Source organism: Stigmatopora nigra, chromosome 8 (assembly GCF_051989575.1).
Source record: "Stigmatopora nigra isolate UIUO_SnigA chromosome 8, RoL_Snig_1.1, whole genome shotgun sequence".
Lineage (NCBI taxonomy): Eukaryota > Metazoa > Chordata > Actinopteri > Syngnathiformes > Syngnathidae > Stigmatopora > Stigmatopora nigra.
Window position 1 is genome coordinate 14,160,499 of NC_135515.1, and position 24,934 is coordinate 14,185,432.

General features: G+C 42.4%; 1 protein-coding gene across 3 annotated transcripts in view; it reads left to right on the forward strand.

The window, feature by feature from the left end:
• Nucleotides 1–24,934, forward strand: part of myo18ab (myosin XVIIIA b) — a 154,347-nt gene that overhangs the window by 39,243 nt on the left and 90,170 nt on the right. For 2 of the 3 annotated variants that reach the window (XM_077722067.1, XM_077722070.1), the window contains 10 exons: nucleotides 612–756; nucleotides 1,056–1,223; nucleotides 3,983–4,064; nucleotides 4,444–4,636; nucleotides 5,617–5,703; nucleotides 10,634–10,775; nucleotides 15,042–15,201; nucleotides 22,231–22,417; nucleotides 23,595–23,802; nucleotides 24,499–24,608. In XM_077722067.1, coding sequence (XP_077578193.1) covers nucleotides 612–756; nucleotides 1,056–1,223; nucleotides 3,983–4,064; nucleotides 4,444–4,636; nucleotides 5,617–5,703; nucleotides 10,634–10,775; nucleotides 15,042–15,201; nucleotides 22,231–22,417; nucleotides 23,595–23,802; nucleotides 24,499–24,608 — 1,482 coding nt within the window. The remainder of the gene's footprint in view (nucleotides 1–611; nucleotides 757–1,055; nucleotides 1,224–3,982; nucleotides 4,065–4,443; nucleotides 4,637–5,616; nucleotides 5,704–10,633; nucleotides 10,776–15,041; nucleotides 15,202–22,230; nucleotides 22,418–23,594; nucleotides 23,803–24,498; nucleotides 24,609–24,934) is intronic. The other variant, XM_077722068.1, reaches the window with a different exon arrangement.

The window sequence follows — 24,934 nt, forward strand, 5'->3', positions numbered from 1 at the left end:
CTGATCCCGCGTGCATGACAGCGGAGGCACGGCTGAACAGCTTCAAAGACGTCTAGGACTAGCACAAAGAAACCAAGCTATGCGACGGGTCGGGTCGAGGCGCAAAGGTCGCAAAACAACAAAGCAAAAAGCACACAGTACAAAGCAAAGTATATGGAATACATTAAGAAATATTAAAAACGAGCAAGAGCGGGATGGAGCTAACGCAACTGGCTGCCACTTGAGCGGTCCCATCTTGGTTGCAGCAGCAAGAAAGGATACAGACACAAGAAAATTACATTGTGTTCTCTCTCTTAAGGGAGTACAGGAAAACAATGGTTGCCACAAAGATTGACACTAGGTGATATTTGGAGATTTTTAACTTGGGGCTTATTCATTTTGGGTGGAAGCATTTCACACATTTATTCCTGTTGTTTTAGTTGTTTGGAAGACACAATCCATTTCTCGGATTATCCAAATTCTACACTTTATTACATAGTATCAAGGTGTCATTTCTTCAGTGTTGTCACATAAAACTAGACGATAAAACCATTATAGAAATGACAGGGGTGTACTCACTTTTGTAAGATACTGCAGATGACCAATCTTTGAACTGTTCTTTCCCAACATAGCCTGAGGATAAACAGAGAGCATCGCAGCAGTTTACCAAACTGCAAGCAGCCATGAAGGTGCTGGGCATTTCTTGCGAAGAGCAGAAAGCTCTCTGGCTCATCTTGGGAGCAATTTACCACTTGGGGGCTGCTGGAGCAACAAAAGGTACTATCAATTTATTTTTCCTTTACTTTGCCTTCCTGATGGATACCAGCATTTTAACTCCACATTTTGAGCAAACAGTATTTCACTGGTAGCCAGAGAATATTTTCTGAAAACCTGCTACACTAAACTCTGCCGGGATAAAAAAATCATACAGTGATGCACAAAATATGCATCAGTTTGCTTCGTTTCACAGTTGAAATTAAACTCCCTCATCCCCTGGTCGTTTTAAATGTTTGTTTACTGTTTTTTTTAGTCCCTTTATGTATTTATTATGTTCCTTTCCTATTTTTATATGTTAGCGGGACGCAGGCAGTTTGCCCGTCATGAATGGGCCCAGAAGTCAGCATATCTTCTTGGATGCACATTAGAGGAGCTGTCTTCTTCAATCTTCAAAAACCAGACTAAAGGCATGAAACATTCAACATCATTTAGAGGAGGACCAGATGAAACTTGCCAAGGAGACGCAGGTATAAACTCCAATTGTCATCCTTGATCTTTTTTTATGTGAATTTGTGTTAATTGACCCATTGAGAGAATGTGGACATTGACCTTCAGTGCACTTTTGTACTTCCACTGAGAAAATTACCGTATTTACTCTCATATAAGCCGCCTCGCGTATAAGCCGCACCCTTAAAATTGTTGAATTTTAAAATGTCATGTATAAGCTGCCCCCTGATTCAGAATGTTCACCTCTATATTCATCGTTTTAATAGGGAGTACAATTGTGTCACTTTGAAGTGTAAATCTTAAGAAAAATCATCACATATTTTTGAGATACCGTATGAATCAAAACTACATTATTGGGGTCAATATCATGAGGTTAATATTCCACTTTGTAAATGCAAAATATCAAATTATTGAATTTTAAAAAAGAAATAAGTCTATTTTGAGGATCTGATGATTTTCAATGACAGAAATTACAATTTCACAATGATATAAATTTCCTGTTTTTTGTTGTTTTCATTAAAAGGCAGGTTAGTAAATTGCTACTTCTCATTCAGGCACATGAATGGTCATTTTTCATGTAATGGTGTTAAGTCACGTAGGGGGACAGCTTGGGGTCCTAGAGTTGTAGTTAGAATTGTAGTTCTTTTGCATAGAGTACAGTGAATATTTTCAGTGGAGTTTTCAATGTTCATCTAAAAATTGACTGTAACGCGTTCACGCAGAAGAATGCCATCCAGTGTCAATTCATTGGAATTCATATAAAGGGAGCTGATAAATCATCTACGTCTTCGTCTCACTCTCTAACTGGAGTATCTGTGTACATGAGGTGTCCCACAGCGCTATCAATGAACACCGCAACGCTAAGATAATTCACTAAGTTTTATCTGTTCATTTTTCCCCTACTTTGAAATAAATTGTGGGGATTTGTCTTAGTCACTTTATATTTGTGCATGTCGTCTTTTTATGCGCATATAAGCCGTACCCTCAGTCAAAATTTTTTGTCCGACAAGTGCGTCTTATATGCGAGTAAGTACGATAATTTTTTCCATAAGTATATTCTTAACTTGGGTTTTTCGCAAGTAGACACAAGTAGGACCCCCTCAAAAATGTTAATCTCAGGGCCTCCTCCCGGTGGGACGTCCCCGGAACACCTCCCAAGGGTGGCGTCCCCGGAACACCTCCCAAGGGTGGCGTCCACGGGGCATCCTGTTTAGATGCCCGAGCCTACTCTTCTAGCTCCTCTCGATCTGGAGGAGTACTGACTCTACTCCCAGCTCCTCTGGGATGACTGAACTTCTCACCTTATCTCTAAGAAAGAGTCTGGACATCCTGCGGAGGAAACTCATTTCAACTGCTTGTATCCGGGATATTGTTCTTTTGGTCACAACCCACAGCTTCTGAGCATAGAGATGGGTAGGAATGTACATCGACTGGTAAATAGAGAGCCTCGCCTTTTGGCTCATCCTGGACCCTTCACACTATGTTGCGAATTGTTCTATCGGGAGATCACGGCCTGATGAAGTCAACAGAACCCCTCAACGCTAGATAATATGTCCATAAAAGTTATGAACAGAATCTCTTATTTAGGGGAGCCCTGACAGAGTCCAACCTCCACTAGAAACGGGTCCGACTTACTGCCGGCTAGACGGACCAGACTCTGACACCGGTCATAAAGGGACCGGATCCCGCGCAACGGGTTCTGGAACACCATTCTCCGGAAGTACCCCAAATGTCTCCCTGGGGAACACGGTTGAACACCTTCTCAAAGTCCACAAAGCACGTAGACTGGTTGGGCGAACCTCGCTTGCTAATTGGCCACCCAGCACCCGTCAGCTTCCCCCGGAATCCCATGGGCCAAAAGGGCCTGAAATGACTCCTTTTTAAGCCTGACAGCATCCCTACCACCAGTGTCCCCAACCACGTCAGGCACCGACCACCGTACGGCCACAGCTGCGGTCTGCTACCTCAGCAATAGAAGCACTAAACATGGTCCACTCAGACTGAATGTCTCCCTCCTCTTCCCGAACATGAGAGAAACTATCAGAGGTGAGAATTGAAACTGCTTCTGACAGAGGACTCCTCCAGGCATTACCACCAGACCCCACAAAACATTTAGGTCTCCCTGTCCTCACCATCAGAGCCAACTCAACACCAGGTTGTGATCGGTTGAGAGCACCACCTCTTTACCCACTACATTCGGTCGCAGGTCCAATGACATGACCACAAAGTTGATCATCAAACTGCAGCTTAGGGTGTCCTGATGCTAAGTGCACATATGAACACCCTTACGCTTGACCATGGTGTTCATTATGGTCAATCCACGACGAGCTACCCTTTTGTCCACCGGGGTAAACCCCAACAAACAGGCACCAAGCCGGGGTCCAACAAGTATGGCCATACCCGCTTGGCGATTCTCACTCTGAGCAACTCGAGAGTGGAAGAGTATCCAACCCCCCTCGAGACGAGTGGTACCAAAAACAAAGTTGTGCGTAGAGGTGAGCTCTGCGTCGAGCCGGAATTGCTCAACCTCACACACTAGCTCATGTGAGGGGGAACCCACAACAACTCTTTGCGCTGTAACACGCGCTCACCAGTGCGCCCCTCCTCCAGACTGGCTCCAAAGTGAGGCTCCATCTGTTGACTTCTAGTCAGAAGTCACCAGGGATTGAACTCCATCTTAAAACTGTGAGGTGGATAAGGTTAATTAGAAATGGCAGAATGTTTAAATTTTTATTTTTATTTTTTTAAATTTTCTCCTCTGTTTTTTCATTTTTAAAAGTCACGGCTCTGGAGTGTTTGGAGGCCATGGCATCAGGACTATACTCAGAGCTCTTCACTCTGGTGATATCCATTGTTAACAGGTAATGCTTGTTGAGGGATCGAGTCTTTATTGAAATGAACACCGTGTAACATGTTAAAATTATGACCCGCTAGATGTCGCTAACTGCTCACTATATAGTACTATCATCTGTAACATTTTCTTTCCTTTATATTACTGTTCTGTAATTTTACGGTAACCTTTTATTCACCTTAAACATATTGTTCTGAACATAAACTATTCTTGTATTATGCTTATTCTTGACATGCACCCTTGTACTAACTAAATGGTATTTTTTCTCTTTTTTTTTTAATCGAACAATTGTTATTTGCGCACTTCCTGGTGAAGCTTTAAATATCATCATACGTCTATAATGACATTAAAAGCCTTCAATTCCTTAATTTATGTTCATTTGATTCCAGAGCTCTGAAATCCAGTCAACACTCTTTGTGTTCCATTTTGATTGTGGACACTCCAGGTTTCCAGAATCCTCATCTTCCTCAGCATCATCGAGGAGCTACATTTGAGGAGCTTTGTCATAACTACACCCAGGAGAGGCTGCAGACCTTGTTCCATGAACGAACCTTTGTCCAAGAAATTGATCGATACAAGGAGGTGCTGTCTGGCCTTCAAATACAGAACTAAACATTTGTATTAACAGGACATAATCATAAAAGCAAGGGAGTAACTGAATATGTACTTTTACATTTATGACTATAGTTTAGTTTTAGTGTCTTTTTAGATGTCTAGTTTATTCAAATCCTTTCTAAATGTTTTTCCTACATTGATCAGGTTCATTTAACCCAATCCAGCAAACCGTAACTGACTATTTTTGTGAATTATTGCTTATAGTGTAGATCAGTGTTTCCCCACCAGTGTCCCTGGTACACTCGTGTGCCGTGAGCGATGCTCAGGTGTACATCGTAATAAATATTGAGAGATTAAAGTTTAACTAATACGGGGTTAAAATTGAAATATAAAATCAGAGATTGTACTATAACAAGATTTAAATCGGAATATTTTAAGATTAAAGTAATTGTGTTGTTTATTTTTATGTAAAGTAAACTAGAAGCTCTAGAAGCTTTGGTTTTCCGGGCTTCAAATTTTGTCGACACCAAGTCTGGGTGAGCACAAAACGGCTCTTCTCGTCATGTGAGGTGGTTGAAGTAATATTGGGAGGATAAAAAATGCTACCTGAACTGGAAGTTGTTTGGTTTCAGGTTTGTCAACTTTTGATGATGTAAAGCATCTGTGAGCACATTACATTCTGCGTAATATTGGGAGAAAAAGTCCAAAATTAAAATAAGGTTAAAAAACGTTGCATTCATTATTTTAATATCTACACTAATGACGTTAGACCGGTGTGAAAAAAATAATTTTGTAATAATTTGAAGATTGTTTAATTACTGTTAATAAAAGTTTGATGAGAGCGACTTTATAATATTAATATAGGCGAAAAGTTTTAAATTAGTAGATTTTTAGATAGTTGTGCATTGAAAATTTTTCAATGCAATTTAGTGTGCTACAGCTCAAAAAAGGTTGGGAAACACTGGTGTAGATGACTAATCCCCCAACTTATTCCTTCCGGCATTTAGGAAAACATAGAACTTGCTTTAGATGACATAGAATCCAGTCCTTCATTCTCTGTAGCAGCGATTGACCAGGCGTCAGCTCAAGCTCTGGTAAGCAGAATCCTTAATGTCAAGTGTCGTTTTTAAGGAATCTCATTTTTCTGAAATTGAATGATTGAGTCTGAAAATTAATGTGATCATAACACAACCCACTTCTTAGCATTATTTTTTGTAAATGAGAGATTATGAATTGTACTTTTGTGATACAACTCCATCCATTTACCGTATTTTCACGACTATTAAGCGCGCCATATTTTTAGCCGCAATGTCAATAACGAGTGCTATTTCTGTATTTTAGACACACAAAGGCCGCGCCGTTCCTTTAGATCCAGCCAGGCATGGAATATATATATTAATTATGGATATCGAACCGTATTAGCGCTATGGAAGCAGCCCCAGACGCTATTTCCGGTGCGCAGTGACTGCTGGGATATATAGTCCTTTTTATCAATACACCCAGGTTGATGGCTGTGATAACTTGCACTAATAGTATCAATATACTACAACGGGCAACACACTAATTTGGTGCTACATGCACCAAATGCATGCTATACCCGCACCCTAAATACACGTTTTTAAAAAGGCAACACAAGCATGATTGGTTGTACTTAATTTAGCCATTTTACAATGTACTCGCGTCATCATCACATACAAAACCATCAAAGTCTTCATTATTTGTGTCCGAATTGAACAATCATCAAAATGAGTCATCGAAAACGCCGAGTTCCCTCTCTTTGTTTTCAGAGTCACTGTCTTTGGCATTTGGCTCCACAGAAATGATGCCGGCTTTGGCAAAAGCTCGAACAAAAGTGCAAGCAGACATGTTCGTCCAGGCGGCCACAATCCATTCGCAAATAGTAGCTAGCGTAACTAGCCTGGCGCTGCCTGCCACCCTTCGTAAAGCTGTTTTTATGCCGACGTCCAGCTTTTTTTCAAGCATCAGTTGTTAGTGCCTTTAACAACTGTGCAAGCAGACACGTTCGTCCAGGGGGCCACAATCCTTTCGCAAATAGTAGTTAGCGTAACTAGCCCGGTGCAGCCTGCCACCCTTCGTAAAGCTGTGTTGATGCTGATGTCCCGTGGTTTTCAAGCATCTTTTTTTGTTAGTGCCTTTTACAACCGTCCAAGCAGCCATGTTTGTCCAGGCAAATCCATTCGGAAATAGAAGCAGCGTAATTAGCCCAGCCGGCGCTGCCTGCCACCCTTCGTAAAGCGGCGTTGATGCCGATATCCAGCGGTTTTCAAGCATCTGTTGTTAGTGCCTTTAACAATCATGCAAGATGACACGTTCGTCCAGGCGGCCACAATCCTTTCGCAAATAGTCGCTAGCCTAACTAGCCCGGCACCGCCTGCCACCCTTCGTAAAGCTGTGTTGATGCTGATGTCCAGCGGTTTTCAAGCATCTGTTGTTAGTGCCTTTAACAACCATGCAAGTAAAAATATACATACAGCAGCTCTAATATTTGGTAACATGTCCCGTGGCCATTTTCACTTCAATTACCGTAATTTTGTGACTATTGATAGATCTGAAAATACAACTTCAGGAGCAGATTTAGAAAGAGTGAGATCAATTTAAATAGGAAATAGGTTTATTACCGGACTGCAGGATGGTTGGAGAATGCTCAAACAGCTGTGAACCATTCACAGTCTGTCGTCCTCTCAATTCCCTTTGAATGAACATTGGGTTAGTCTTTATATAGAAAAACAGGGCATAGTATGGTTTCTATGACAACGACCAAACTCTGGGCAAAGTCTGATCAATCATTGACAAGTCTCCATGGCAACGACCAAACTCTGGACAAAGTCTGTTTAATCAGTGTCAAGTTCCCATGACAATGACCAAACACGGGGCACATTTCTTTGTACGATGTTTCTATACTTACAAAAACTGGTACAATAAGAACAAGCAATTGCCAAGGAACATTGTCATTTTATCTTAATGTTATCTTACAATTCCCCCCGCTTGTAAGTATAAAAACATTGGAACTTCGTTTGTTAGCGACACTACTTTTGAACAAAATTCATCACAAATTATTTCGAACTGGAGTTTAGACCGACCAGAAGGGGGCGAAAAGCCTTCACGCAGTTGAGAGAAAATTGCTCCCTTGACCTCCCGCTGGGGAGATCGCCTCATGGTCGGGCGTCTCAGAATAGGAAAGACATACCAATCAATGTTAGACAGTTGCACAACATCAGGGTTAGATCGGGATATGGATTGTTGCATGTGTATATGAGTTCGCATTAGCTGGGTTTCAACAATCATGGTACGTTCGAATGTGGCATTAATGGTATATTTGATCAAAGCTGAGAAGCAGGGTAAACAACAGGTTAGGATAACAAACACGAGAGCAATAACAGTTACAAATGGTACTAGGGCTTTCAAAAGTGGGCGGTGTCTATTAGCCTGAGAGGAACCAGTCAAGCCATCCCCGCTGTGGAACCGGATCTCCAGTCACAGCGCTCCGCATGTTCTTCATAGCCTGCAGGGCATCATTGACCAAGCAGGACGCGTCGGCAGGGATCAAGGCGCAGCATTAGTGTCCACACACCTCCTCGCTGAATGACCACTCCGTCAAGAGCAGGGCGGCCCTGGACAATCACCTGGGCCATGGCGGCTACATGGGCCTCTTGGCCTTGCAGCAGCCAGACTGATGCGCCGACACAGGCCCGGAACCTGCAGTCAATGGTCTCCAGACGAAGGGCGTTCCTTGCCACACCCACCCAGGGGAACAGAGCCATTAGGATTTTGGAGGAGACTGACCAGTGTTTGTGTTTGAGGGGCACATCCGAGTCCCACACTGGATCCTGGTCGTGAGCTCCGACACTCGTTCATCAGCTTGGACGGTGGTGGCCAACTTGGTGAAGTTTGCGGCCAAAATCACACACTGAGGTCCGTCCCCACGTGGAGATGACCAGCACTTTCTTTTTGTCGCCTTGACGAGTACCAGATCGCCTGGGGACAGAACCTCCTGTGTGGGAGACCGAGAAGATGTTGACAGATCATTTGCATTTATGACAATTCTTTCTTGGAACATTTTGCATTACCACTGAGTGAGAGAATCTGTTTCTCCAGTGTCCTCCACCACCTGTCTAAGTCTTACTGTTTGTCTTTCAATGAGTCCAGCACTTTGGGGACGGCAGCCCATAGCTTGGATCACGCAGCTCACGAAGTGAGCACCATTCCAAATGACTTGCGGTATTCCATGGCTTGGAATGATCATTTTGCATATGGCTTTTGCGTTTGCCCTGGCGTCCGCTTTCTTGGATGGGCATATCTCAACCGACTTGGTCAATGAACACCAGACAGTACCTGTATATGCCACCTTGGTTCAGCTCGATGAAATCCACGCTCAGGACCTGAAGACAGTTTCTGCAAAAATTTTAAAGTAGGTTTGGAGACCTCTGGGACTATACTATCCCTCCCTCTCCTGGCTCAATTTGACAATCATTTCAAACAATGATCATGGAATGCATGGCGTGCTTGCATAGAAGCCGTTCTTGTGTTGCGTGGCTCCTTCTGTTTCCCAGATATATACATATGTGTGTGTGTGTGTGTGTGGGTGGGTGGGTGGGTGCGTACGTACGTACGTGCGTGTGTGTGTGTGTGTGTGTGTGTGCAGAAAGATTCGCTTTTTCAGATCCATGCTGAGTTTGTCCCATTGTCGCATTTGTGGGCGTTTGCATCCAATTAGTCCTATTTAAATGGCCCCAGAGAAATCACCAGCTTTAGTGACTCATAGTCACTTACAAGAAGTTAAGAGGCCGTACTATGAAGCTCATTTCACTGACACATCTTTCTAAGTCGCCAAAATTGCTAATTCGTGTTGCTGTATGTATATTTTTGACACATGATTTGATCACTTTTTTGTTCACCCATAAAAAAGTCATAAAAGAACCAAACTTCATGAATGTTTTTGTGACAAAGAAATATCTGGCCCAATATCTATCAGAGAAAATCTGAGTTCTAGAACTAACTTTAAACTCAAAAGAGCCATGACATTAGGTTCTTCTGTAAACCTTTGACCACAACTGTATACACTTACACCCACACATACACGTACACACTCATACACACACAACTATCCCACACCTACACCTACACTTACACCTACACATACACACACATCCATACATACACATACACATTCACCTAACCCACACCTACATCTACACTTGCACACACACCTACACACACACTTACACACGCACACTTACACACGCACACTTACACACGCACACACCTACACACGCACACACCTACACGTGCACACACCTACAAACGCACACACCTACAAACGCACACACCTACAAACACACACTCCTAAGCACGCACACACACCTACATACGCATACACCTACATAAGCACACAACTACAAACGCACACACCTAAGCCCGCACACACGTGTACGTGCGCTTGAGCGCCCACACGCGCATTCACACGTACACAAGAAATAAAACCAGTCATTATTAAGCGATCAGGGCCGTACAAAATTTTAATTAAGTGCGCAGAAAAGGCACATCGACCGATTGGGCGCATCGACCATTTTAGATAATTTTTTAGACTTTTATGTGCGCCTAATAGGTGTTTCCAATGTTGCTTATCCCTGTGTTTTGAGTTCAATGAGTCCGTCTTCCAATTTTTGGCCACGTCGCCTTACTTCCCTCGGAACTCCACCTTCTCTTCTTTACTTAAAAAGCTTATTTTCCAGTTTCCTTCACTTGCAAACCTCGTTTAGGTTGAGAGACTTTGCTGCAGCTCAATTGCCATGTTCCTCCGCGTAGCAAATACCTTCCACTTCCATTCTGCCTCGTAAGCGTGTTTTGTTACATCCCATTTTTCGGGGTTCAGCCAATATTGTTTTGTAAACTGCTTACCTTCACAATGTTCTTAAATCCGGTAACAGTGTTCCCTGCCTGTGGTTTGTGTAGAACCTTTGTATCTTTTTCATAAAATCTGATTTTTCATGTTGTATATTTCAGGTTCGCACTCTGGCCAGGACTGATGAAGCTCGTGGCCTGCTCTGGCTAATGGAAGAAGAAGCAGTTAATCCTGTGGGCTCAGAAGAGACTATGCTTGAGAGGCTTTTCAGCTACTATGGTTCTGCACAGGGAGAAAGAAAAGGTGTGTGGCTCTGGTGCAACTGTCAATTTAAGCATCGTAATAATTATACAGGTTAAAGTGTTTATTAAATTTTAAATTAGTAGAAAATCAAGAAAGGTCTGGCTAAATAAGAGCTGTTTGTTTTGGAAGTGACCAGCCTAAATTTTCAGTGTGTGTGTGCAGACGTCCTTTTTTTAAATCTCTGAATTACATAGTCAAATGTAATTTTTTTTCTTCTCACATTGTGTGTGACTATGCTTTTCACATTTTTGCAATTGAACCTTTTTTAATCCAGAATTTGAATTCTAGATTTTGCTAAAACCCAAACAGCCTGGATTCGACTCCTGCTTGAAGCAAGATCATTTTAATTCAATCAGCAGTACTTTAAAAAAAAAAAACTTTACTTTTTTTTTACTTTGAATTCATTCATATGTATTCAATATATTTAGGTTCTTGCACATCAAATCTACTAAAAACATGGCCCACCATGACAAGAGTTCATCTATAGTCCCTGATGAACCATCTGTAGAAATTTGCGGACCCCAAAAAGTGCTGCTAAATCCAGCATGGGCCACTGAGCGACAGCCGTCACCTTTGCAGGATTCCCCCACAGTTCCCCGTCGACCACAACAACCCGAGGAAGGTGGTCTGTGAGACATGGAACTCGCACTTTGCGTAACGTAAAAGCGGTTCTCCGAGGGACGTTGAAGCACCTGTTGCACATGACACGCATGCTCCAGGTGGGTGCGTGAAATGATCAGAATGTTGTCCATATCTTGAAGTACTACATTGACCACTGCATGGAACACCGTAGGCGCATTGTAATGGCATGACTGGGTACTCAAAAGGATCCAGAGGGGTGGTCAAGACAGTCTTTCAATCATCTCTCTCCCAGATGCAAACCAGGTGGGAGGCATTCTGGTGGTCCATCTTGGTGAACATGCGGGTACAATGAAGGGGAGCAAAGGCAGAGTCAATGAGAGGCAAAATTTATTTGTTCTTAACTGTGACCGGATTAAAGCCTCAGTAGTTGACGCAGGGGGGCAGCAAGCTGTCCTTCTTCCCCACAAAGAAAAAAATCCTGCCCCAACTGGAAAGAAGGATGACCGAATGAGGCCTGCAGCCAGTGCGTCAGAGAAATACTGTTATTCTTCATCACTTCGCAGCTTCAGTTTATCACGTTTAATTTATATTTCCCATTCTCCCATTGTCCTGATCAGGTGAGAGGTTAATGTTACCGGCCTGAAGTGGTTTGGCTCCTTGGGGTACAAAGTCTTTGTAACCGGGACTACACAGGAAGTTTTCCAAAAGTTGGGGACCTTCTGCAGACTGAGGCTGAGGTTGAAAATATGCAGAATTCTTTGGACAGTCTCTCAGTAGTCTGGAGCTGAGGCCGTCCTTGCCTCGATCTTCTTAAGCTGTTTTATCACCCGGTTGACAGTAATGCAGAGACCGGTGGGAGAGAGGGAGGAGGAGGAGGAGGAGAAACAGGGGGGGGGGGGGGGGGGGCAGTTGCTTCTGGTCTGGGGGGTCAGGGGAGTGGAAGCAGAACTGAATCTGTAAAAGAACTTATTCAGTTCATTGGCTCACTCTCTGTCTCCGGACTCCGGGTCTCTCACTTTTGCCTCAATGGCCCGAAATGGTCTACAAGCCCCTCCACACCTCTTTGGCGTGGCCTCCTTGTAGTTGCTTTTCCAGCTTCCTCTTGTAGACTGCCTTTCCCTTCCTTATCTCTCTCTTCATTTCCTTCTGGACCATTTTCAGACTATTTTTCTCCCTAGATCCAAAAGCCCTCTTCTTGTTCAGGAGGGCCCTTAGATCCCGGTGACCCATGGCTTATTGTTGGAGAAGCAACAGTCCTTTTTGAAGGGTACAGTGTTCTCAACACAGAAGTTTATATAATCTGTGATGTAGTGGGTCAAGATGTCAATGTATTTCCCATGTGAATTGCACAGCACCTCCCATCAGTGGTCTCAAAACAGTCCCTCAATACCATGCTGGTGTCCTCGGTCCATATTTGTATGATACTCGTTGTAGGTTTTTTTCCGCACCGAAAGGATTTAGGTGGGGATCAGATGGACCAGGTTGTGGTCTGAGCGACCCTATGGGGAGCAGTATCCCTCCTTTGTGTTGGCATACAGCAGTTCCAGAGTTTTTTTGTTCCCTGGTGTGGCACTTCACATAATGACTGAAAGTGGGGAGAGTAGAAGCCAAGGAAGCATGGTTAAAATCACCGGAAATAAGAAAGAGAGACTGGGGGTGTGACGTCTGCAGCTGTGATACAGTAGCGTGATGCAGCTCGCGAGCGACTGCCGTATCGGAAATGCGAAAACTCCCGGGAGATCTAAAACAGCCTGATGCTAACAACTACTAGCTCAACATCTCGAGTGCAAAGTTGCTCCTTCACCGGGGCTACACCATCAGCTATTAATAAAAAAAGTTAGTACCCCATCTTTCTTCCTACTGCTCTACTCAGCATCTCTGTCCGCCCTCACCATCTGAAAACCATCCAAGGAGACGAGAGTCTGGTGTTAGTGCATTTAGCCAGGTCTCCGTGAAGCACATAATACAGCTTTTCCAATAATGTTGTTGTAGTTTGGTACACCGTTCGCTCTTCCATCTTATTGGGAAGAGATCTTATGTTCACCATAATAATAGATGGAATGCTGGGTCTGAAGCGTTGCTTTCTCTCCTGACATTTTCGTCAAGCTCCTAATCCTCTTCTCTTCCTTTTTAACTCCGCGGGGAGGTCCAGGGGCATCAATGTGTTGCTTAGCGCTAACACCTGATCCTTTGTGTAAAACAGCGGAGGCATGACTGAATGGGTCAAAAATATACTGTCCAAAATGTGCAAAGATAAACTGAACTAATAGATCAAAGACTGCCTCACGCGCAACTTGAGTCTTGAAGTACAGTCTTGAAAGTAAACTTGTAAAACATTAAAGTATCGAGTATAAAATATAAAGTAAAGTAACAAATAAAATCTTAAAAGACAATAAAACGTAAAAAAAATGGATAAAAAATGATGTAAAATAAGCTGTAAAAACAGAACACAAGTGAGGACTTAGGTAGCTACTACCACTGGCTGCTGCTTGAACGGCGCCTAAAGGAAAAAAAAGTGCGAATACACATTACGTTCACAAAGCAAAATCCAACTCATTTTTGCTCCTGTTGCCTTTTTAAAAGATACGCTAGCACACTTACTAACGTGCGTTTAATGCTAGCACAATCATTACAGCGCATCTTTTGAAATGAAGGACATTTTGCATTGACAAAAAACAGAAAATACGCCCGCAATTTTCAGGCGGTGTCCTATAGGTGTGAAAATTCGGTAACTATAAGTGTGATTACCTAAGTAAATTGAGTGATAATCCAAACAAGATAAATGATTAATGTGAGTACAAGACGAGTAAATGCCATAGGATCCCGCCCTCTGATAGTGGTAATCTTTGCTGTGGATATAACACCAAGGCAAGTCGTTTTAATAATACTGTGGTCACTGATATTTCAGAGAATATTGTGAACTTTGCCGCTCAGTAAACAAAGGCCAAAAGCACAAAAGGCCATTCACACAGGACCCCTTGATCTTGTGAAGCAAAAAACAGAGCCTTTAAACCAACACTTAACTAAGATGATCAACAAAGTCTGAAGTTTAAAAATAATGTGTTGATAGATCTGAAAATACAACTTCAGGAGCAGGTTATGAAAGAGTGATATCAATTTAATAGGAAATAGGTTAATTACCGGACTGCAGAATGGTTGGAGAATGCTCAAACAGCCGTGAACCGCTCAAAGTCTGTCGTCCTCGCAATTCTCTCTGAATGAACAGTGGGTTGGTCTTTACACGGGAAAACAGGGCAAAGTATGGTTTGTATGACAACGATCAAACTCTGGGCAAAGTCTGATTAATCAGTGGCAAGTCTCTGTGGCAACGACCAAACATTGGGCGAAGTCCGGTTAATCAGTGTCAAGCCTCCATGACAACAGCCAAAGTTTCGTATGACAACGATGTTTCTATACTTACAAAAACTGATACAATATGAACAAGCAATTGCCATGCGACGTTGTCATTTTATATTAATGTTATCTTAGTGTTTTTCAGTGGACCCATATCCAGGCTCTGCGATAATACTAAACAGATGGCTCAAACCACAGACAGTCATCTTATTCAGAATTCTGACTTAAAAACAGAACTATGGGATTAAAGTCAGAATGTTGTCTTTTTCTGTATAATTTTAATTATTAGCAAAAAGTTGGCCTTGCCCTTGAAAACACTTTATATTTTAGGAGCCAATCTCCTGGTGCGAGGACGGAAGCCCCACCTTTTTTTGTTGGGACACAGTCATGGAACGGACTGGGTAGAGTACAACACCCAAGGTTGGCTTAGCCAAGCTAAGCATAACCCTGCTTCCCAGAATGCAGCTAGTCTGCTGCAAGATTCCCAAAAGTAAGACAATTTTCTTATGAACTGTACCATCACTGCTTTATTTACATACTGTCCACACAATATTACACATTGTTAGCAAACTCATTCATTCATTTTTGGAACCGCATTTCCCTTTCAAGGGTTGTGGGGGTGATCGAGCCTATCCCAGCTAACTTTCGTGTAGGAGAACACCCTGAATTGGTGGCCAGCTGATCGGTCATACGATGATGTCAAATATAACGTAAAAACGCAGCTACAGGTGTGTTGTTGTGACCCCTTAAGGCGGGGGTCGCAAACCTATGGCACGTGAGCCAGACATGTCTCTTTTGATGGTCCACATAACAGTGGCAACGCTCTATCGACCAATGGGAGCCTTGCTTTGACACATTGCTTTGTTCGCGACTTCATCTCAAATGCACTTCATTGACCAATGGGAGATTCGTGTTGGAAACATAACAGGTTAAATGGCGCCGATACTAAATCAAGTACTGCTTTAATCCTATTTTTTTAGTATCTTATTGTTAGCAAGAGCATAACAATGTCATCAAAAGAATCAAAACATGTATTGTACTTTGTGTTGAAATGACAAAAAATGCACACATCTATTTTTACTTTTGAATTGTAGGTATGGCACAGAAGGAATTACCATATTTACTCGAATTTTAGCCACTTTCGTCGGACAAAAAATGCTGATTGAATCAATGGTACGGTTTATATGCGAATAAAAACATGCAAAAATTGCATTGATGCGTGACATCAGGAATTCGGCTGATACTTTCATTTATTTCAAGATAGAGAAAAGATAAACAGATAAAACGCTAAACACAATTTATTTTGACGTCTATGAATGAAAAAACAGACGTATCTTGCATAAAACATGAAAAAAACTCACATCCCGTCACTGCTCGCACATCCATCTTACTTACAGTGGGGCAAATAAGTATTAAGTCAAACACCAATTGTGAGAGTTATACGACTTGAAAAGATTAGAGAGGCAGAATGTGGACAAAAAACCCAGAAAATCACATTATTTGATTTTTAAATAATGTATTTGCAAATCATGGTTTAAAATTTGGTCAATACCAAAAGTTCATCTCCATACTTTATGTACCCGGAGGCCAAACGTTTTCTGTAACTTCACATGCTTTTCACACAGTTGCTGTTATTTTAGCCCATTCCTCCATGCAGATCTCTAGAGCAGTGATGTTTTGGGGCTGTCGTTGGGCAACACAGACTTTTAACTCCCTGCACAGATTTTCTATAGATTTTAGATCTGGAGACTGGCTAGGCCACTCCAGGACCTTGATATGCTTTTTACAAAGCCACTCCTTTGGTTGCCCTGGCTGTCTTGCTGAAAGACCCAGCCATGTCTCATCTTCAATGTCCTTGCTTATGGAAGGAAATTTTCTCTCTAAATCTCTCGATACAAGGCCCCATTCATCCTTTCCTTTACACAAATGAGTCATCCTTTGCAGAAAACCAGCCTTAAAGCATAATGTTTCCACCTCCATGCTTCACAGTGGGTATGTTGTTCTTCAGATGCAATTCAGAATTCTTTCTCCTCCAAACACGAGCACCTCTGTTTCTACCAAAAAGTTCTATTTTAATTGCATCTGACTATAACACATTCTCCCAGTCCTCCTCTAGATCATCCAAATGCTCTCTAGCGAACCGTAGACATGCCTGGATGTGTACAGTGTTCCCTCGCTACTTCGCGGCTCAGCCACCACGGACTCAGAGTTTCGCGGATTTTTTTCAGGAAAAAAATTAAAGATATTAAATTAAATTATAAATTACATAATTTTACAAGATGTGTTACCAAAATATTCAATTAGAATTAGTAATTGTATCATTTAACCAAATTTTCAAACACAAAGAATGCACGTATGCGCAAAGCATCACGGGGCATCACGGGCATAAACGCAAGCTGATTGGCCAGCTGAATGATCACTGAATACTCGACTCCCCATTGGCCCATTCACCACGGAAGCCCAGGCCTCTCCTGATGCCCATTTTCAATCCACGCTTATCTCGTACTAGCATACAGCACGCTTCTCGCCAAGCTAAAGCTAAGCGTAAAAGTTTTGTGAAGCCCTTGGTGCATCTAGTGAGCCGAAGAAAAAGCGAAAGATGTTGACAATTACCGAAAAAGTGAGTTTATTGGACAGGTTGAGAGAAGGAAATAGCTACGCGAGCGTAGCTCGACAATGTGGCCTTAATGAATCCACGGTGCGGTACATAAAGGAGGAGAACATCCGCAAAACTGCTGCAATATCTTTCACGAAAGATGCCAAAAGGGTTGTGAACAGCCGGAATAAGGCCATGGTGCGAATGGAAAATGCACTGGTTATTTCGATCCGTGATTGTCGGGTGAAGAAAATCAGCCTGGACGGAAACTTAATTCGAAGTAAGGCTAAATCTTTGTTTGATGCTGTGGTGCCTGAGGGTTGTGACGACGAAGACAACGTTCAAGACGAGGAAGAAGACGACGACGAAGGTGATCCTCTGCCCGGTGCCTCACGCCAGACTAACCCACGACCACGTACGGCTTTCGCTGCCAGCAAGGGCTGGCTTGAGAGGCTTAAGCGGCGAGTCGGACTTAAGAATGTGTCATTGTATAGAGATGCAGCCTCTGCAGACGGAGCAGCAGCAAGGCATTATGTTGAGGATGTGTTCCGGAAATGATAGAAGAAAATGGCTATGTCCCGAAGCAAGTCTTCAACATAGATGAAACAGGACTCTACTGGAAGAGGATGCCGTCCCGAACATTTCTTTTCAAGGACGAACTTCTGAAGACAGGTTTCAAAACCCACAAGGATCGAGTGACTCTGCTCTTGTGTGGCAATGCAGCAAGATTCATGCTGAAGCCCGGCCTGATCCACAGGTCACTGAATCCTCGCACATCGAAGAACAAGAACAAAGCCTTACTGCCAGTGTACTGGATGTCCAACAAAAAGGCATGGATCACCAAGGCCCTCACACTTGATTGGTTCTTTAACTCTTTCATACCACAGGTAAAGCTTTACCTGGCTGAAAATGGACTGCCTTTCAAAGTGGTTCTCCTCATGGACTGTGCAGGAGGTCATGCAGCTAATTTCTACCATGAAGGGGTGCAGGTGGAGTTCCTTCCCCCCAACACCACTTCCCTTATACAGCCCATGGATCAGGGGGTTATTAGGGCCTTCAAAGCCCTCTACTCTACACCAGGTCGACAATGGAGGGTCTCATCTCCTGCATTGAATAGCCCGACGAGACCTTCAGCATGAAATCTTATTGGAAGGAATACAACACACCCACGTGTCTGACTAACATTCAGAATGCCCTAAAGGACATAAGAGAACAGACACTCATCTCCAGCTGGAGGAAATTGTGGCCAAAGAAAATCATTCAAGACTGAGGGTTTCACGCCTAATGAAATCCATCACTCTGCCGTTGATAAGGCTGTCAGGCTGGCTCGGTTGGTGCAGACTGGATGCTTCTCGGATATGACGGCTGATGAAATTACAAATCTCATCGACTGTCACTCAGACCCACTGACAGAGGAGGACCTACGGGAAATGACCAAGTCGGCGAGTGAGGAGGAAGACGAGTCTGCTGCCGACGACGACGGTGACGAAGCTGACGAAGGTGGCCTTACTTTACTCCAAAAAAAGGCCAAAGAAATGGACGATAACATGGTGAGGGCCGTCGAGTTTGTATGCACCACATAACACCTGCTTTCTAATGTGGAATAAAACACCCGAATGAACAGCATATTAGCCTGGTGATGGTTTTGTGCACGTGTAATACGTTTCTTTAAGCATTTTTGAAAGGGCATCCCTACTTCGCGGAAATTCACTAATCGCGGGTGGTCCCGGTCCCCATCAACCGCGATGACCGAGGGAACACTGTACTGGCCTCAACAGGGGAACACGTCTGGCAGTACAGGATTTGAGTCTCTGGCGAAGCTTTGTGTTTCTGATTGTGGCCATTGTTGCTGTGGCTCCAGCTTTCTGTAGGTCATTCAAAAATCAAATTAAAAGCCTTTATTGTTGTGAGGTTCATCAATAATTATACTTTAATATAATTATAAAACGATACAGGGGGACATCTGATTTAATTATATATATTTAATTAAATTGGCATCTCTGGTGATCAATTTGCAAGGGAGAATAAATTCCGTCCTCGTCACGAATGATTCTGGAAAGCAGCAATTTCTTCTGCCCATTTAAGGCCGCAAATCAAAACAATTACAAGGTTATTGATTAATTCAATTGCATAAGCAAAACAACAGCTGTAACAACCATCGCATATCAGGTATTCAATTATAACAATTAAAATTGGAACTCATAAACAAACTCCATTGGAAATTAAACAAACAAGCCTCCATTCGGCAAAACAATTCCATATCAGGCGAACCGAGCCTCTCAATGTAAAAACATCACGCGAGCATTCCCGGAGGTGATTGATAGCAAGAGTCCTTCGCGGCTCTTCATTGCAAACCCAGATCAACAGTCCTCGGAGCCCGAGACTGGATGAGATGTCAGGTCAATAGTCCTCGCAATAGGGCAAAACAATTAAACGTCCTCGGAGCCAGCTGCAGGGGGAAGTGGTCTTCGGTAACAGTTATACTGAGCGTTTGTTTCTGTTGCAAGCACATAATAATATATACATATAATGATTAATGCTCACATTTATAATAGTATCCCAGAATAACCCCAACAATTGTCATCATACACAGCTGCGTATAACGAAATTGGTGGTGCTACTCCACAAAGTGCGTTTTCCCAGTACAAGAACATAAATAAGTAATATAGTCACATCCTGGTAAGGTAAATTCTAAAATATTACACATTCTAAGATATTGCACATTGTTATTGCACAGAAGGGATTTTGTGTCGTGCTAACCCAAGTTCAAAGTCCTAATGGCTGTGGGAAAAAACTTTCCTTAAGTCAATTTGTCCATGCTTTGTGAGACCTTTAGCGTCTGCCAGAGGGTAGCAGCTGGAACAGGTTGTGACCAGGGTGGTATTTGTCCCTGACAATGATCTGCTGAGGTAGTGAGGCCTGGCAATGTCTTCCAGTGAGGGCAGATCAGCCGATTGTCTTCTGGGTGGTGTTAATCACTCTCTGCATGGCCTTTCTATCTGCTACCCTGTTTCCACTGTAATGCAGAGTGCCAGCATGCTCTCCACAGTGGCTCTGTAGAAGGTTACCAGAAGCTTAGTGTCCAAGTTGTTCCTCCTGAGTACCCTCAGGAAAGGATGTCGTTACTGGGCCTTCTTCAGCACTGCCGTGGTGTTGGTAGACCAGGAGAGCTTGTTCTTGACGTGGACCCCCAGGAATTTGAAGGACTGGAACCTGTCTACACATTCTTCATTTGTGAGGAGTGGGGCCAGATCTGTGCTGCGTTTGCAAAAGTGCAGGATTATTTATTTAATTTTCATGGTGTTAAGCGTAAGATTGTTCACCAAACACCACGAAGACAGTGTGTTGACCTCATGGTATATAGTGTTGAAAGCTGAGCTATAGTCAATAAAAAGCATCCTCACATAGTTCCCATGGTGCTCCAGGTGGCTCAATGCTGTGTGTAGAGCTACGGCGATGTCGCACAGTGGACCTATATGCTCAATAACCAAAATGGTGAGGGTCAATTAAGGGAGGGATTGTATCCCTGATGTGGCGGGGATGATGGATTGTTGCAGGGAACAATTGAAAATCTTTGTGAAAACACTGATCAACTGGTCAGCACGGGCTTTGAGCACCTTCCCAGGTACTCTGTCAGGGCTAGCAGCCTTCCTGGTGTTCACAGTCCGCAGTACCTCACTTCATTTTCCTGAAGCTTCAGTTTACTGCTGCAGGGTGGTGGTGGATGTGTTGAGACTGGGTCTGATACTAGAGAGTCTACTACAGAGGCATCTGTGTTAACAGACACAGTAGTGTCATTATAATTGGTTATGTGTCATATTCCCTGCTATATCTTTGGGTTATTTTCTGCTCCTCAAATTTCGTTGTATAATCTGCCTTGGCCTTTTTAATCAGCGCTGTATTGTACCTTGTCCCCTAACCTGAAGGCGGTGTTATGGCATTTGATGAATGCCTGTGTCTCACTGGTCATCCAGTGTTTTTTCAAACGGTGTGGGGAAATAGTCCTACAGCTGAGAAAGGGCGTCCTCAGGCCATGTCTTTATTATCTTTATTTGTGGCCTTGTTATTTGTTGGGGCTGCTGGTTGTGTCAGGTCTTTTAAGTGGGGGCTCTTTGCCAGTGTCTATTCTTCGAGGGGGAAGGATAGAAACTTCGGTGGGTGGAACTTTCCTTCCGCATTTGCATTGTGAAAATATACTGTATTAGTATTAGATAAAAATTGAACTAATGTCTATTTCTTTCATATTTTATTTTTTCTGTATTTAAAATGTCTAATGTATTTTACATATTTATTAAAATAACCCAATTTGCATTTTTTTCATACTTTGTCAGGAAAACGTATCTATAGTTCAAAAATTATGCTAAAGAGAAGACCTGAGACCCGTTTTAGATTCTGTGTCAGGTTTAAGACCATATACATTCAATAATATCGGAGCAGAGGAAACACACAGCCAGTCGTGATGAGAATTTAATTCACTTCATATGAAGGAGGAAGCCAGAATAGCCAGAGCAGGAAGATGTGTCCATCTTCCCGAATGACCGTTTGGAATTCCTGGCAACTCCCCACAGACAAACTGGTTTTATTAACACAGGATCATGTGACAGAGACGAACTTAAGGCGGGAAGGTGAACAAAGAAATGGGGGTGTTGTGATAGATAACACCCCCCTCTAACTAAAAGGAGTCGTGATGGCAGTTACCACAAGGTCGTGTAAAATTCTATTCCAGTGACTACACTATATAAACCAAAAGACATAATAATAATAAGCCTAAAATACATTCATACTTCACATTCTGCACCCTAAAAATATCTTAAACCAACTATCACACCTTGGACATCCAATGCTATTTTTATTTATAAAGTCCCAAGTGATTATCTTTTTAAAACTGCAGCGTCTAAGATGAAACTTTGTGTCACACCAAAGGAAAAACATCAGTGGCTTGTTTATGGGCCGTGCGAGTGGGGCGACAGTGTTGTCGGGCTCCATTGCTGGTCTAGAAGGAAGCTCACAATTAGCTCTGCGACGGGCCACCAGCATGCGGAAGACCTTTACTACAGGTGTAGCAGCAGTCAAGAAAAAGAGTTTGTGTATCCAGGTCAAACTTCAGGTGGTAAGTAGGTCTTTGGGCGCACGGTCTACTTGCCGAAAGACATTTAGCCAACTGACATCTGGCCGACAGCCAACTCGCCGAAAGACCATTTGGCCGAACGTAGAATTAGCCAAACAACTATTTGGCCGACCAACTATCTAGCCAAAGAACATTTCGCCGACGCGCTCGCCCCGCCCCCGGTCGTGTGTGTGTACAAGTTTTCAACCTCGACTCGCGGGCTATGTACGGCCCGTTACTGATAACAACATTCATTTAGAACAACAAGTTACAGATTACATTCAATTAGAATAACCAGTTACAGATAACAACATTCATTTAGAATAGCAAGTTACAGATAACATTCATTTAGAATAACAAGTTACAGATAACAACATTCATTTAGAACAACAAGTTACAGATAACAACATTCATTTAGAATAACAATTTACAGGTAACTAAATTAATTTAGAATAACAAGTTACAGGTAACAACATTCACTTAGAATAACAAGTTACAGGTAACAACATTCATTTAGAATAACAAGTTACAGGTAACAACATTCATTTAGAATAACAAGGACATTTATTCACGGCTAAACAAAGTAGTCATTACAGTGAGTACTATAATGACAGAAGAAAAATGAAGTTATTTCAGTAGATACTGTAATTTACACCATTGAGATTAATCTTTGAATTAAGGTTCTCAGCAAATCCTTTTGAATATATATTTCCTAAAATAATGGGATATTATTTAAAATTAAAATATATTTAACAGGTATATATTTCTGCGTATCTCGAACTCCAAAGAGTTATCAATTAGACAACTACTACAAGCTCAAATATGGTGCTGCTGCATAATAAAAATATTCCTGAAGTAGAACTAGATAGTCAGTCGGCCAAATAGTCGTTCAGCTAATACTACGTTCGGCCAGATGATCTTTCGAAGAATTGGCTGTCGGCCAGATGTCAGTTGGCTAAGTGTCTTTCGGCAAGTAGACCGGCCACGGGTCTTTTGAATACGACAACCAACATAAAAAATTATCCCAGGAGCTTTTTGTCTTGGAGAGGACCATGCAGAATGGCATATTTCAGTCTAGGGTTTTTTGTTCTATATGTTTCCCGAAATGTGTTTGTAAATATCTTTTTAAACGCACCGTAGTCACAAATGTTTTGAACATTGAATTTACATTCTATTTCAGGATGCCCTGATTGACATGGTACGTCGCTCCAAAGTCCATTTTGTCCATTGCCTGCTGCCCAAAGCAGAGACAGTGGGAGGAGGGAGTGAGTCACGTGTTACACATGGAGAGAGTGCAGATTCAGGCCTTATGACATTGGATGTGGCTCTTTTAAGAGCTCAGCTCCGAGGATCCAAACTGCTAGATGCGCTGCGCATCTACAGACAAGGTAATAAAGTGCAATATAGAATAAATTACATAAATTATATTAACTCATTTGCTGTCATTGACTGTGACGGATGAATCATAAATTAGGTTTTTTTTTTTTACAATGTTCACAGAGTAACTTTGTCAAATGATCCTAACTGAAACGAAGAAAAACATCAACAGCACTCCTTTTGTTTTATAGCCTTTAACATTTTTATCTTTATTAATGAACTCATTAACTGCCTCAGCAGACTCCCAATTATTTGGGTGGGGCTCTCCAGTAATCGGACAATTACTGCCAGAAAGCGACACCCCACCCCCACACTCTGTCCAAATGGAGATTTATTGCCATCAATGGCACTGAAATATGATCTTTCAATGCTAGCAGTGGGCGGCCCGGTGGCACGAGTGGTTAGCGCGTCAGCCTCCCAGCTCTGGCGTCCTGCGTTGAAATCCAGGTCATGTCCATCTGAGTGGAGTTTGCATGTTCTCCCCGGGCCTTCATGGGTTTCTTCCCACATACCAAAAACATAGACGGTAGGCTGATTGAACACTCTAAAACTCTGATATGTATCTGTTGCTGTCAAACTAAGTGGAAGATTTTTAAATTGGGTATAAAGCAATTAGCATTTAGAAGCTATTGACTGTTTGTAACACACGTCTATTTTATCTTAACATTCTTTTTTGTTCTGCTATCATTCTTCTAACTTTCATCCAGGATACCCAGACCACATAGTCTTTTCTGAGTTCCGAAGGCGTTTTGATGTTCTGGTACCACATCTGACTAAGAAACATGGGTGCCACCACGTTGTGACAGACGAGAAAAGGGTAAGGGTAAAGTTTTTTAACTTACTCAATTTTCACGACTATTCGGCTTATCGTATCTTTAGCTGCAGTGTCAATAACAAGTGCTATTTCTGTATTTTGCAAACACAAAGGACGCACCGTTCTTTTAGACGCATGGCATATCTATCTATCTATCAATCTATCTATCTATCTATCTATCTATCTATCTATCTATCTATCTATCTATCTATCTATCTATCTATCTATCTATCTATCTATCTATCTATCTATCTATCTATCTATCTATCTATCTATCTATCTATCTATCTATCTATCTATCTATCTATCTATCTATCTATCTATCTATC